The sequence below is a fragment of the Anoplopoma fimbria genome, chromosome 16, assembly GCF_027596085.1.
Source record: "Anoplopoma fimbria isolate UVic2021 breed Golden Eagle Sablefish chromosome 16, Afim_UVic_2022, whole genome shotgun sequence".
NCBI lineage: Eukaryota > Metazoa > Chordata > Actinopteri > Perciformes > Anoplopomatidae > Anoplopoma > Anoplopoma fimbria.
Genome location: NC_072464.1, coordinates 2,472,185 through 2,488,626, shown reverse-complemented (window position 1 = coordinate 2,488,626; position 16,442 = coordinate 2,472,185). Strand labels below are relative to the sequence as shown.

The 16,442-nt window shown below is 40.9% G+C and overlaps 1 protein-coding gene across 1 annotated transcript; it reads right to left on the bottom strand.

Moving 5' to 3' along the window:
• Positions 1-478: 478 nt before the first annotated feature.
• Positions 479-15,885, bottom strand: tspan7b (tetraspanin 7b). The gene is made up of 7 exons (XM_054615082.1): positions 15,769-15,885; positions 6,087-6,275; positions 5,386-5,481; positions 4,649-4,804; positions 4,383-4,466; positions 3,763-3,848; positions 479-2,657 (listed from the first exon to the last, which is right to left on the bottom strand). Exons 1-6 carry the CDS (start codon positions 15,832-15,834, stop codon positions 3,780-3,782), a joined length of 660 nt encoding a protein of 219 aa, XP_054471057.1. The 5' UTR covers positions 15,835-15,885; the 3' UTR covers positions 479-2,657; positions 3,763-3,779.
• Between the last annotated feature and the right edge of the window lie 557 nt (positions 15,886-16,442).

The following is a 16,442-nucleotide window of genomic DNA, read 5'->3' as shown; positions in this document are numbered from 1 at the left end:
CATCATGTCTTTGTAGCAGAGTCTAATAATTTGACCATGGTTTCACCTACAGAAGAATTTGGCCTAGACCAGTAGTATCATTTGTAAATAATAAAACACCTGTTTATCTCAACATTATGGATGTACTGAGCTGTCTCAATCGAGGCAAAATGAACAAAAGGCAGCCACAACTGTTATTCTGTATATTTATTGATAATAAGACCACTGATGGTGACTAAGTCAATAGTAGACAGCACGGTGCATTTCTTTTCCAGTGTCTAGTGACCCCATGTGTAAGCAGGATGGTATTACAGTTTAGTATTTACAGGACAATATCAGTTTGGGGGAGGAGAGTCGGAAAACATACATTCACTTAAATAAATGTACAGCTTTAAAAGCGATGAGCTCTGAAGAAGCCACAACCAAATACTGACCAAAAATGAAGACCGCGAGATCCACGAAATCTCTCTCTCTCTCTCTCACACACACACACACACACACACACACACACACACACACACACACACACACACACACACACACACACACACACTCAAGGTTAAGGATACAGTCAAATAAAAGGCAGAAAATCACACATACGCACACATACTGAGAGAGTGATAGAAATTCACTCGGTGTAAATCTAATGCCAACCAAACCATAATAAATATACAGCTAAAATTGAAACACCTACAGGTTGCACGTCACTCTCAACAAAAACATTGGCCACAATTATTTTTCCAGTGCGAGTTTTTCCTACAAACTAATCAACCAAATACGGCACGATGTGCAGAATCAAAACTGGGACACAACATTTATACTGATAAGCATAATAGGATGAGAAATATTACGTCATATAAATTACATTTCCCATAAATATCTACAGGTGATGATGATGATGATGATGATGGCGTGTTGATGCACTACATAGGATACTGTAAATACTAGTTGGTGTCCTGCGTATATCCCTAATATCAACGCCTCTCACTGTAACACTCAGCTGGTATTATAATCCATCAGGAGAAAACAATTGATATGATTTGATTTGACCCTAACAGAAACATTTTTAAAACCTTTACAAGCCCAGAATCCTTATGGGCAAAAAAAATATGCTAAGTTAAAGTTGCCATTTTAAAGCTAAATCTTTACATTTTGGAATTTAGTCAGTTACTTTAATTTAAACTAGAGAGACAAGTACTGAAACATGACTAAGGTGTCAGTATGTGTCTAATGAAGTGCTTCTTGGATCGTCGAGCTGCATATTGTTCGCACAGATCGGCCAGGTGTGCGGAGGTGTGAACGCTGGCAGGATCTAACCTTCTCTCTCAATCGCTCTCCTTTGTTATTCACACAGAAGAAACGCTATGAATGCCTTTAGAGAAGAGAAAGTGTGCACTGTTATCTGTATGATTCTCTGTATTGTTTGAAGCGCACAAAATCTCACAGATAATCAAGTGTAAGGTTTGACTCAGAGCCGGAAATGGCCGGGTCACACCAGCATTTAAAACTGGATTATTGTGGCAAAATTAAATAATTATAATGTAAAGCCCATATGTATACGTTGACTGATTACAAGTCATCGTGACAGATGCATTAGCAGAACTGACTTTTATGCGTTCAATATAGTGGCAACATTGACGGAGCTATTGTAGCATATTAGCTGTGTTGCGTCATCCGTTTTTATTTATCCTCCTCTGGTGGGTGTATAAGATGCTCCACAAAAAATGGACTTGCAGACAGTTATGAGACAGGAGTTGATGCTATAACTCCCGTCTTTTGGATGAACTGTTTAAATTTATCGTCCCGTTAGCTTCACAGATACTGTAGCATCAATTTCTGGTATGACTTGGCCTTCTTCTGATTTATTCCACAACCAGTGTTATTTGTTTGTTTAGTTTTCTTTCCCCTCAAAATAAAAAAACAAAAACAAAATTTGATTGAGTTACATTTAGTATAAAAAGTGTTTGTAGGAGCAAAGTTACAAAGAGAACCTATCCCGGGCTAAAGCTGTATTTGAGACTGAATTACATTCTAAACACTCAATGCACATCATAATCTGCTTCTGTGTTGGATTATCAGGTCAGTAAAACATCATGCCTCATCTACAGGTAAAAATACGCAGCTTCTTTAAATATCAGATAAACTTAAAATATCCTCCTTAGTGCACACGATGAGTTCACAAAATGTCACGACCATAGGAATATACAATGGCGAGCAATAACAAAGTCAAATGCAAAACTAAACCTACCTATTAAAGTGTTACTTTCAAGCTTCAGTAATTCTGTACAAAGATGCGTGGTGGTGTTCTGATGAAGCTCGGTGGAGCATGCTGCAGCCAGCCGAGAAGCCGAATCTCACCCAATCGCCTATCTGAGACCAGCGCCGCCGTCAAACCCAGACAACCACGGTCTACCTGCTCGTTGCAGGCTGCACTGATCCGAGATACGTGCTAATGAGCAATCATCTACATCAAGCGGCGGTGGGATGTGTGGTAAAGAACGCTTTGATGCAACAGCGGTGAGTCGAGGAATGGTGCTTTACAGTAAGATACATTAAGATATTACATTGAGATCACAGGCAGAGAGACGGAGGGAGGTAAATTCCAAGTCAGATAGTGTGATAGTGTTTTCGGGAATTTACGCTCGTCATGTGTCAAGGCTCTTCTTCTCTTCATCTCCCTGAGAAGACAAAAAACACAAAGAAAGAAGAGAGAATTAAAGCAGTGTTCATCGATTTCATGGCCTTCACCTTACTACTAACTTCTCAGAAAGTTGTTAGTGTGAAAATGTTAGCAAACACTTTCCTATTTATACATCCAGTGAACACAAATCAACATTTATATATTTGGAGTCATGTGTTTGGGTGCATGACGAATCAAAGTCCAACACCGACTTTCCTTTTAGCTCTGATTTGGTCTCTACCAACTTCTGAGAGAAATATCTGTCTCTTTAGCTGCTAAACGCTCCAATATGTCCAACGGCTGGTTGCTGACTTTGTTTATCTGCTGTTTGGTGCTGGATAGGTAGTTAACAGCTTTTTTATTTTTCTGTATTAAAAATGCTGCTGCTGTGGCTGTAAACGATGATAACGAGTGGGTAAAGCTGGGGTTGACAACTTTAGGAAAAAAACAGTAAGAGTATGTGAGATTTTGAAAACATCCAACTGAAACACCCAGCCCTGTGTCTCCAACTCTTTTCCAATGAAAGTAGCAAGCAGCACCAGCTCCTAAAGACACTAAATAGAGCTGGAGAGTTGCAAAGTCGGCGTCACTGACAGCCTGTTCCTTCAGGCCTCCCTCCAAAGCCACTCCCCCTAAAATGATCATTATGAGCGTGAACAAAAAACACGGCTGTTGTTAGCACTCCCAGCTGTCAAGATAGCAGCTTGTACAAGACTCTGGTGACAAGCAGTGAGTGCACTGGCAGAAGATAGGTAGACAGGTAGATTTATTACAGTCCTGGGACAGCCACAGATACCGGATATTGTTCTGGGTTTTTTTTCAGAGCATTTGATTTATTGATTGCTGTCAGGATGTAAAATAATGTCAACAAATATAATACACTGTCTACCCTAGCTTTAAGTTGATGGCTGTGAAACCAAAACGCAGTGCTGAATGAACTATGAATGCAGAGTTGGTGATATACACTACGAGTGACACCTTCTACATTACTGTTGTAAAGTCATTCTTTGTTAACATTAAATGTTTGTGTGTGTGTGTGTGTGTGTGTGTGTGTGTGTGTGTGTGTGTGTGTGTGTGTGTGTGCATCTTTAAATGTCTCTTACCTGCCACGTCACATCAGCTAAACCATCTCGTACTGATTGGCTGTGATGATCCTGGACAGACAGCAGGCCAGCAACATGCCAATCAGCTGAAAGACAGACAGGGTTTTGGATTAATTCACGTTCTGGGGTTAAAACAAATTTGGAACGCAATTTCCTCAAAATCAAGACGTAGAAGAATAAAAAAAAATAATTGAAGGTACTTGTTTCATGCTATGGATCTTTGTAGCAGATATTTTAATTCCTGATAGCAGGAAAAGCACAGGTGTTACTATTAACATTAACAATGGCTCAGTTATTTTCAAAGGTCCCAGTAAGCTGTGAGAGCGAGCCACCATGTACATTTACAAGACCCTGAAACTGAAGCAGCTAAATGGAATTCAGCCATCATTCATTTTATTATTTTCACGTCAGAATGTCTTTCACAAAAACAAAATCTCAAATGTTTTCCTATAAAATATTCCAGTAGCTTTCCTTTCAAACCAAACCCGGCAGCACAAAAGGGAATATAAGATGTGTCTGTCTATCTTATTCTAATAATTATTTATTCATAATAATATTTTATTGATTGGTTTATTTGCACATTCCCGCCTGCAAACCATGAACTTTTTTTCAACTCTTACCTGTGAGAAGGCGATCCCAAACGTCACTCCTGCAATAATGGCCATGTTGGTCTCCATGAATGAAGTGACCAGCTCGTAGCAGCCCTGAAACACAGCGGGCAGGTTAGTGTGCAGAGGAGGGAACAGGTACCAGGGTCTGGGAGAATATCTGAGGCCGAGGTTAGTGTTCGGAGGAGGGAGACGGTATTGAAACAAAGTCACCTTCTGACCGGTGAGATTCATCGACTACATGAGGTACCGGGCAGATAATGCAACGGCGTGCTGACCTGGTGGTAGACCTTGCTCGGGGCTAGAGTTGTGTTGCGGAGGTCATCCGGGTTGCAGTCGGAGGAGTTGAAGCAGCAGCTGGCGGGAATTCCGTTGGACGGGTAATACACACTGCCTAACCAACTGGTGTAGTTATACACTCCACAGCAACGCAGCTAGAAATGCACAGGGGAGAGAAGAAGATTTGTTTTATTTCATATTTTTGTCATTGTCATATCTGACTTGTCTGTTTCACTCTGTCCCCATTGGTTCTCACTGAAGACATAGATCTTTTAAAGCGAGTCACAAATATAGAGTTTTTTTTTTTTAAAGGCTAAATAATTTCCTAAAAGAGCTGAGCACTTTAGTTTATAGCAAGCGCTTATTAAATAAGAGTAAAAACTAATATACTATAATTATATAAAGTGAATTTATTTGGGACTATTTTCAGCTTTGGTTTGATACATATTTTGTGACTCATTTTTAATTTATTTTGAGGACTCAAAATAAACAGCATGGCACAGACAAGTAATTTATATTAGGCTTTGGCTACTCATTTACAGTGTAGGCAACCCCTGTTAGTTGCAGGAATTCATTAAATTCCTGCAACTAACAACAAAAAGATTGTTTTGTGCTGGTGTAATCCAAAAAATAAATAGAAATCAAACTCTAACACTCATGGTTGTGTTTTGGTTTGCTGGCTGATGCATGCATCAGCGGTTTCCCCTTGATGATGCCGTGTCTCGGCCCGGCTCACCCTGTGCTGCAGGTTGTCAACAGCACGGCTAGCCTCGTCCTCGGCGTTGTAGTTCAGCACTGCGTCGGTGTACGTCCTGTGGAAGGTCCCCTTTATCTGCAGCACGCAAACACACACGCCCACAGCAGGTCAGTATGCATGGTAATGGTAACAGTGTAAGAGTGCTTTGCACTAGCTCTAGTGTTAGACTTGTTGTCAGGTGGTGTATTGCATTGCTGACCTCATGGCGAAACACAAATCCAGAGATCCCAGCCACCAGCTCAGCGAGGAAGACGAGAGACAGGAACATGGCATACTAGAGAAAGAGAGAAACAGGAAGATGGAGATTTGCATAGTTTGCATGAAAACCCTCTGCCTAAGTGTATCATTTGCCTATGCTCACACACACACACACACACACACACACACACACACACACACACACACACACACACACACACACACACACACACACACACACACACACACACACACACACACACACACACACACACACACACACACACACACGGACTCACTCACTTGACCACCACTAACAGAACAAAGTGCCCTGCAGCATCTATTGGATTTCTGATCCCCTTTACAGGACAGAGGTCGGCCATTATTCCCTTTATCATGTGACCTGAGGGCTAATTGACCAGCATCTCTCTCCCTGCGACATCATCAACCCCCCCTTCCTCCCTCCTACAGCCACATCTCACCAGCTTCAGCATCCATGGGCTTCCTCTGCAGGTGGCGAAGCATCCGAACAGGCCAAAAACGATGATGACGGTCCCGGTGCCGATGAGGACGTACGGGGCGTTGGTGGAGTTGTCGGCGATCAGAGAGATGTACGGGCCCAGCATCAACTTTCCCCATACTCCCACTGCCAGCAGGATGGCTCCTGTTATCTAGGGTTTGGAGAGATGGATGTAACGAGAGAGAGAGAGAGAGAGAGAGAGAGAGAGAGAGAGAGAGAGAGAGAGAGAGAGAGAGCACAGGGAACAGAATGAAAGCAGGGAACGGGCCTTTATCTCGGCACTTCGGTGCGATTACAATGGATGTGTTTTAGCAGCCGTGGCGAAGGGGGGAGGAGAAGGAGGAGAGAGGATCAAGGTGGAACAAAAAAGGAGCAGAGCAATTAGAGCGAAGAGGAGGAGACGGCAGACAGACAACACAAATGTATCTGCCGTTCGGGATGGCAATCACCTGCTTTGTGAATATGCCTGCGCGCACACACACACACACACACACACACACACACACACACACACACACAAAACACACGTAAAGGAAAAGAGAGAAAAAGAAAGGGGGACATATCAAAGAGGCTCTTTGATCCGAGGCGAGACGCTTCCTCCTGTTGCGCCGATCTTAGCATTTCAAATGAGGGGCTGCGGGATGAAAGAGGGCGTTGTGCGCGGCAGCTGAAGCGGCGTGTGTCTCAGCTGGGTATGTTTCACTGGCACTGGAAAGCGAGAGGGGTGTGGAACGGCTGCCTGATGATCAGACTCCAGCAAAGGGGGGCCAACTCATCGTCCTGACCCCCCACCCCCACCCCCATCCAAGAGGAGGCTGCTCGCCGTCCTGCTGCCAGGCCCTCTGACTAAAGAGGGAGCAGAATGCCTCTGTGTGTGTGTGTGTGTGTGTGTGTGTGTGTGTGTGTGTGTGTGTGTGTGTGTGTGTGTGTGTGTGTGTGTGTGTGAAAACCTTCTCTCTGCAGGAAATGAGTGACTCCATCAGTCTCACTCTCTGAACAAAAGTTCCCTCTTAACAATTAGTGAAGAATGTCCTGAGGCTTAATGTCACGTTACGTTAAAATACAATAACACAGAAGTGATTAACAGCTGTACATTTATAATATTTCTTTGCATGCACTCATGGTGCCATGTTCCCTCTCTGACCGTAGCTTAAACAAGCCTCTGCTGGTTAATGACTGTGTTAACAGGGTGAAGGTTTTTCACTGTGACAAATCACCAGTGTGTCCTCTGACTGCTGTAGTTGCTAAGACTGGGGGGCAGTTTAACCACAAGTTTAAAGTGTCCTTCAGACTCAGACTAGGGCTGGGCGATATGACCAAAATCTTCTATCGCGATATATGTCATTTCATATCTGGATAACGATATATATATCGCAATATAGTATGTTTTCTGGTCCCTTAACAAATAAATAGTCTATATGAAATATCCACTTGGTTTTGTGTGAATAACATAATTGACAAACGAAAAGTACTGAGTATTTCCCTTTAATTAAGAACTTAAGAGCTAAATAATTTGAATTTATGAGTCAGTATGTGCTTGTTATTATAAACTTAGACGACGTAATTATAGAACTAGCCTCATACAGCGGTTCATATGATATATTAAGAAAGTTACTCTTCAGTTTTTAGCGTGTTTTCCTACGAGAGCCAGCAACAGGTTTCAATTTCTACTCTTTACACGAAAACAGACTTTCATAAATAAACGTCTGTCTTTACAGGAAACAACTTAGTTAGGTTTTGGCAACATGACTAGTCAGTTATGGTCAGGAAATGATTGTCGTTTGTATTAATTTAACTATGGAACTGCTGTTACTGAGGTATGCAAATTATGAAACAAATAAATCTTTTCGTTTCACACACGGAACAGCGGTCTCCTCGGTGACAGATCACTGTTTGTCGGACACATCCCCATCCCCTCTCAGTCTTTATACTTCTTCGTTCATGATTACCTGGATTACATAAAAAAATATTTTGTGGAATATCCAAGAATCACTGCGCATCATTTTTTGAAGGAATAACTACAAAGGCTGGATGAGACCAGTCTGAATTGTGTATCAAAACATCACGATATGATTACATCACAATAAGATTCCATTGTGAAATTATTGATAAATGATCATATTGAATTATCACCATGACCTAAATTAAACACAGTGAGAGTAGTTTGAGAATGTCTACCAACTGTGAAATATTGCTCCAAGTGATAACGTCTCATGCAAACATCCGCACATGAATTTCCATAACAGCACTTTGACACATGAGGGCGAGGACTTCAGCTGAGGGTGAAATGATACAAAAGGTTACAGTGAGAGCAAACACACACGCACAAATTGGCAGCTCCTGAAGGAAGCATGAGCTGAGGAAATAATGATTATTTTCATTATTGATCTGTCTATAAATTGCCAGAATAGTGTCAGATAGTCAAAAATGATCATCCTATTGTCTCCATCATCAGTCCAAAACCCAGATATATTTGGTTAAAAAATACACCTAATATTTACAAAATGAACCTTTGTTGGTTTCCCACAATATTGCCAGTGTATTTATCTCTTTGTATTTGTAACTTACACATGAACTGTGGTTTTTATTACATAAGCTAAACCTATTGAAATGGGCATTATTGACGATCTGTGGGCAGTTGGATGTGAGTTAGATAAATCCTCAGAGGCATGACGTTTGATGGAGCTGAACCACATAGTGAGGGCTGAGAGACAGTAGCTCGTCTATTTAAAGTGGTCTAAAGCGTTGACAGTTTAGCGTTTCTGTAACCTCTTCATCTGAATCCTCATCCTGTGGTTCCCTCTGCTACCGGAGCTGCTGTGTGTACAGGGGTCACATTTTCTACAGGCCTACAGCTGGTTTCAATTTCTAAAAGGTATTGATTTACATGTTTTATGAACATGTATCATGTTAAAGGGTCATATACTGTAAGTATTCATGAATATTCAGGTACTCAGCTACTTCTCGGCTATTTACAGAACACTCAAACCTAAGCTAGTGAGCATTCATCATGTGATGCAACAAGAGCATAAAGAGCTTTAATCAGTATTTAAAATGTTTTTCAGTTTGGTGTGTCTTTTGTTTGTTCATTAGAGTAAAAAATGTAAGTACAGGTGCTATATGAGTGTGTTAGATTAGTTATCAGCGTGGCTCATTCTATTGATTGTAAGCATCAACTTAAAGGGACAATACACCCCAAAATCCAAAATACATATTTTTCTTCTTACGTTTGGTGCTATTTTTTTTGGTCTAGATTGTTTTCGTGGAGCTCAAAAGCATCAATAGTTTACATTTGATGTACCTTTCCAGAATACATTTATCCATGTATCTCAAGATAAGGTACAGTAGTGAGCAGTAGTGAGTAGTGAGCAGTTTTATGTAGGAACTATGATCGAAAGAAAATAGGTCTGTGGTTCATGATTTCTGGAAAGAGAAATTGCTGTCGAGTTTTTAAAATGTATTTTTTAAAGCTTTCAGCACCACAAGCAGAGTGCCATCTAGTCCCAGGCAATAATATTTGTAATATCACATATTACAAAGTTGATATAGCAAAGTCATTATTTACACATTCAGCAGACATTAGCCTTGACTTTGAGTCGTGTTTCTGTCCACCTGATCAATACTAGACCAATGTCAACTCTCTTTTAGCCTTGTTTTTGGTCTCAACCAACTCCTAAGGGAAGTATCTTTCTCTTTAGCTACTAAATGCTCCACTACGTCCACCAGCTAGTCGCTGACTTAGTCTGTCCCCAGTTTGGTGCTGAGCACTGTGACTGAAAACAATGCTAAAGTAGTGGCTTTAAAACCAAATCAATGAAAAGAAAGCTGTAGGGATGAGACAAATTGCAGAACTTTGTGATTATTCTCTGTGGGATTTTCACATTGCGCAACATCTTTCATGATATCTTTCAGGTTGTTCTTCACCTTTACAACAAATTCAACAGAGGAAATATAGACCTAGTTATCCATAGAAAATGAGATTATCCAGAACATTAATTTACAAATATTCCTCTAATGAATGAATGGCTTTAATAGCGAATGTGAACAAGTTTGTTTGGAAGGGATGCACCTTAAGATCTTATGGTAAGTGGTTTTAGACTAGGAATGAGAGCAAGGAATGAAATTATCTTTGCTTTTCGCTTGTGAATCACTGGATGAAGTCACAAGAGAATTAAAATAAAACAATTTTAACATTTGATTGAACTGTTCACCACGCATAGACATGATTATGAAGAGAGGTTGCAAGTGCCTGAAGCCCCATGAGGTCAAAAGCCTAAAAGGTTGAGAACCAGAGAGCTAACAAAGATTATTAATAAAAAAATGTGAGAAATTAATATATATTTTTTCCACAGCTCATGGTGATGTCTTCAAATGTATTTTTTTTTGTCCCACAAACAATCAAAAAAACAAAGTTATTCAGTTTACTATCATGTATATGACAAAAAAAAACACTGCATCCTCACATCTGTGAAGCTGAAAACCAGCAAATGTTTGTCATTTTTGCTCTCAAAATAACTCAAATGATTATTCGAATATCAAAATAGTTGACTGGTAGCTGATGACTTGATTAGTCGGTAATGACGCCTCCTGTATCTATTGACAGTGATTCTAGCAGCCGGAGGAGGCTGTCATTTCTGAGAACAGTCCTCCAGGTGACCATGTGCTCACTGTTTATGGCCTACATCATCAGTAACAAAATGTCTCGCCCCCCCCTGAGAGCTGCATGCCGCCGCATCCAAATACAGATCGTCCTGTCATTGCTAAAGTGTTCATTTCCAAGCCAACAGGGGAAATTAAGTCTGATGAGGAGGGGCGAGTCATCTAGCCTTCATGTGTGCTGCTGAATCACAAACAGGCTCCCCTCCTCCTCTCCTCCCCCCTGAATGTTTGAAATTCAACCCAGGCCGGCCACCCTGGTTACAGCACGGAGGTTTAAAACAGGTCTCCTCCTCCTCCTCCTCCTCCTCCTCCTCCTCCTCCTCCTCAGGCCGAATAAAGCAACAGAAGGTGCGATGACAAAATATGCTGGCGAGGACACCACACAGACTCCACCACCTGCTCTGCACCGACCGCTTGGCGTACAGGGACGTAGCCATTCGCTCATGAGACGTTATTCGCCACAACAAGCCGCTGTCTGTGAGGGCCGAGGCCCCCGACATGGGGGGGCAGCTCTCCCACTGCTGGTGAACCCTCTCTGGTGAAGCAAAGCCCCGAAGCTGTGAGACACTTGTGCACTCTGAAACCTGATGCTGTTGATGGAAGGCAGAGTGAGATCCAATCCGGACTAAATATAAAAGTTTGTATCGGCGGCACATGTCTGCAATGCAGGGAGATATATACGCAGCACAGCTCTGCTTTCTCAGCTCTGCAGAACACAGAACTGAGTGTCCATGGGGACCCTCTTCCGCAAATGTCCGGGGTTAGTTGAGAAAGCAGAGAAAGTACTCTGCAGGTCGTAAACACATTATGGACAGATGAATCTTTTCCGTCTGTTCTTTTTAGATGGTCTTACAGTCATTTTGGAACTTACTGTTCCAAAAGGGTTCTCTCTGAAGGGCTGAGGCTCTACCATCACAAATTTAGTTCTGAAGAAAGGGACTGTGTCTGACATCACTCGGTTTGCCAGTTTGTAGTGCTGTCCGAATGTATAGAGAGAATAATTATACCCTACCTAGTTTTTTGGTTTTTTTAAATGGGAAACGTTGACCAATCACAACAGAGCGGGCTAGCTGACCAATCAGGGCAGACTTTACTTTCTGGAGGATGGAGCAAGCGCTACAACGGAGCATTTCAGAGAGAGGTGTCAGTACCCAATCCGTTCTGCACATGCGCGTACTTATTCCTGCCCGATTCGTATCACGCATGTGTGAACATTTGAAGGAGTTCTTCTTCTGAGTTGTTTTACGGTCATCGGCATCCCTAAATCCTGACATGGTTCACCGCGATCTCCTGAACTAAAATGTAAATGCCAATTTACATATACGTGGTAAAGTTAGCCAGGTTATATATATATCCAAACATATATTTATATACATATATTCACACACACACACATTGTGCGCGAAAATACTAAATTGAATTTGAGCAGAGCAGCGTCACAAAGTACTTTGTATTTATTAATTAGGAAAAATGCTTGTTGCCCCCACATTGACAACCACAACTCATACCGCATTATTTGTTACGTTTTTACCTTTCACAATAAAAGCCATAGAGCATCGCTGCTTACCAGAGGGAACTTTGATCTGGCACATTTTAATTGTGGGACAGCAATGACGGAATTAACGGGAACGATTTTTTGATTTTATTTTTCATTTTGCCAATGAGCGCACTAAATAATCCTCTACATACAACTCACTGGATAGGGAGTAGGGAGTAGTGAATGAGTGAATGATTTCAGACACAACCAGCGTTTTTCAATGGTCCTTTGTACGACTAAGGGTTCCATTAAGAACCCTTTTTATCCTAAGAACACTTTTGGAAGAAAGAGTGCTTCAAGGATTGATGAAAGCACGGATGTTAAAGGATCCTCTCAGCTCTCAGCTCCCAAAAACTGTGATTGTTGACCATGATTGGTATGGGTTCTGCTGTAGCCCACCCTCCTTTAGGAGCCCCATGAACCCTGAGTGGGTTCTAGAGATCATGCTGTATTGAAGAAGACTTGAAACTAGAGATTGAGACCATAAACTCATGTTTACAATGTTTACTGAGGTAATAAATCAAGAGAGAAGTAGAGTCATTTTCTCATAGACTTCTATACAATCTGATTTATTTTTGCAACCAGAAGAGTCGCCCCCTGATGGTCAGTAGAGTATGCAAGTTTAAGACACTTCCGCATTGACTTCACTTTTTTAGAACCTGAGGGGGCCGCCTGGGTGGAACCCACTGAAAGGGTTCCAGGTGGAACCTTTTTAAAAGGTTCTACCATAAACCAGAAATGGGGTCTCTTATTGGGAGAAGCCAAATAACCCTATATGATTCTAGTTAGCACCTTTATTGCTTAGAGTGTGGACTTCCTGTGTTTGGCTGTGTACAGAAATAATCCTATAACCCAGATTGACAGTCAAAACCGCTCAAAGTGAATTGAACTACTTGTCAGTTAGTCACACGAGTTATAATGCTCATATTGTTCCCTACAATGATGTTAGATTATGTTTGATCAGCTGGTCATAAAAAGGTAAACAATCCAAATCCCTCGAAGCCAAACAGGGAATAAGAAAATACTATTTCACTTCTAAATCTCAAAAGTAATTTATTGCACAATTGAGAGCAAATTAGTTTGGTTTGAGAGATGCTTTCTGAAGTGATCTGCTGGCTCAAGTCCTGAGGACTCTTACAACAATGAGCTTTAATTACAGTGAAAATATGAATCTATTCTTCATATGAGTATTGTTTGCTTACTCAGCATTACAGATTTTTTATGAATTCCAAATCAGAGCGAGGCTTTCCATCTCAAGACCTTAAAATCCTCCAGAGGTATTGATTCAACTCGTTGGTATAATATGAGGCTTTTGTGGTGCTGCGTTTTGCTTGATATAGTAGGGCGTGTCAAATGTTTTTGCTCAGTATGGACAAAATATCACGCAGAGAAGGTGGACAGTGCACACGTCCAATCCCAGCTGGGAACAGGAGCAGGACAAAAACAGCATGCAAAGGAAAAAGAGAGGTAGTCCACACTGATATTTGCGAGATCCCCCAAAATTGTTTGTACGTCAAACAAGCTTGCGAGTACCTTTCCTTTTTTTCTTTGTGGACAAAAAATTTGAGACCCTGGTAACTTTTTTGCTAATCATTTAAGTCATTAATCACGCAAAATGTCAACAAATTTTATGGATCCAGCTCCTCAAATGTGAGGATTTGCTTCTTTATCTCGTCTTACCTGATAGTAAACTGAATATCTTTGTAGACTTCCCTATAGGCTTTAGAAGAACTATTTTCTAATCTAAAACCAAAAACAATCTTAACACAGATTAATGGATAATTTAAATAAATGTTATTTGCAGCTCTACCTTTAATACAATGCTGCATTACACAACACAACCACAGAGTACAGCCTTAACACTTTTTGGTCAACAAACACACAACTAAAGTAGTAGTTTCCACATAAACTTAGAAATTTAGAGTAAAGTATTTATACCAGGTATTTACATTACATGGTTCAAGTGCAAAGGTGCAAAGTACATTGACTCAAGTACTGTATTTAAAGTATTAGTTTGAGGTACTTGAGTATTTCCATTCTATGCTACTTAATACTTCTACTCCACTCCACTCCTTTTGAAGGCCAATACTGGACTTTTTACTCCACTAAATTTATCTGACAGTACTAGCTTCTAATACTAAATAAATACAAAAAAAAAAATGACATTACCAGCTGCACCATCAGAGGTGATTCTATCACATTAATGCATCGATTACTATAATCCAGTGATGTAATATGAATTGAGTCATTCTGCATACTTTTACTTTCGGTACTTTAAGTAAATATTGATGCAATGCGTATATACTTATACTCAAGTGAGATTTGGAATGCAGGACTTTTACTAGTAACTGTTATTTCTACTCTGGACCAGCTACGACATAAAAATGACTCTTAAATCTTAATGCATTGGTTATAATCATCAAATATGATGTACTCACAGAAAAACTCGCTAGAAAATGAGTAACTAGTGTGAATACTTATGTAGCCTATTAGAATGCAGGACTTTCATTTGTAATGCAGTATATTTGTCCATATTGCTATTTTTTTTTTTACTGAAGTAAAAGATCTGAGTACTTGGGGCGGCTGTGGCGTAGTGGAGAGCAAGGTAGTTCTCCAATCAGAGGGTCGGTGGTTCGATACCCGGCTTCGGCAGTCGATGTGTCCTTGGGCAAGACACTTAACCCCAAGTTGCTCCTGAAGGCTTGCCATCGGTGTGGACTGGATGATGAATGTTAGTTAGAGTCTGATGGTGGCACCTTGCATGGTAGCCTGTCATCAGTGTGTGAATGGGTGAATGATATGTAATATACTACTGACTGTAAGTCGCTTTGGATAAAAGCGTCTGCTAAATGACTGTAATGTAATGTAATGTACTTCTTCCACCACTGTTGAAGTGTTTCTGTTTTTCTGGACACACAGTTTAAGGCTCTTAAGAGCTGTTTCTATCGTGTTCCAATAGGTGTTATGGTATTATGAGCATATACACTGAGGCTGCAGGGTCCCTTTAAGACATCTATAGCAACGACCCCAAAATCTACATGAGAAAAACGGGGCTTTAACCGGGGCCTCTCAAACGGACAAGGCCCTGTGCCCGTCCACCGTCTCACCAGACTCCGTTAAATCGTGATGTTCCATCCTCTTACTAACCGACCACAACCATGACGCTATGAGCGCTCGGTGTGTGTGTGTGTGTGTGTGTGTGTGTGTGTGTGTGTGTGTGTGTGTGTGTGTATGTGCGCAGCCCAAAATATGTGCACACAAGTTACATAACACGACGCGATGTAAATACACATTTCAAACTGGAAATGAAGATGTAGGCTTTGATTTTAGCCTCATATTCACACAACAGGCACGATGCCGTCGAGGATGCTGCTGCCGCCCCTTCATCACAAACACGGTGTGGTGGATTCAATAAAAGAAAGAACAAAGACAGCGAAAGGTTACCTACCCAAAAGACGAAGGAGTAGACGATGAGGAGGGTTTTGAGGCAGGTGATGACCGGTTTAGTCTCCATGGTGGAGGTGCTGTGTGGTTCTGAGGGAGCGGAGAAAACGGATCTGCGAACTGTCGCGTTGCAGCCGAGCGCTGATGCAGACACACAGCGTCACCGCAGACACGCAGCACAGCAGCCAGCACTGTCCATCACCAGCATCCCTTTATGTGCATGGGAGGAGAGAACGGGTTATTGTAGAGGGTCATCAATAATTATGTGATTTACCCAGAGAAGGGTTAAGGTTGGGTAAGGTTCTGAGTGAGAATAACAGTGGGGGAAAAGTAACTAAGTACATTTACTCAAGTAGCCTACCTACAATTTAAGATACTCGTACTTAACTTGATCTAATGCTACTTAATGCTCTATTTAATATTCTATTTTATTTAGATTTATTTTTTTTAAGTAATGTATTTTAATTACATGGTGGAATGTATATCAACAACAAATTATTGATGTTAAACAAAATAGAAATGATAATTCACTGTGCAAATGATAAATACTTGATAATTGTAACTGTCTGTAAAGGGGTATTATATTTCAGTTATTTAATTTCCCTTCTAATTCTGTTTTTATTGCTTTTCATTTATAATACTTGTCTTTTATTTTATTTTTATTTTTTTATTTTCATT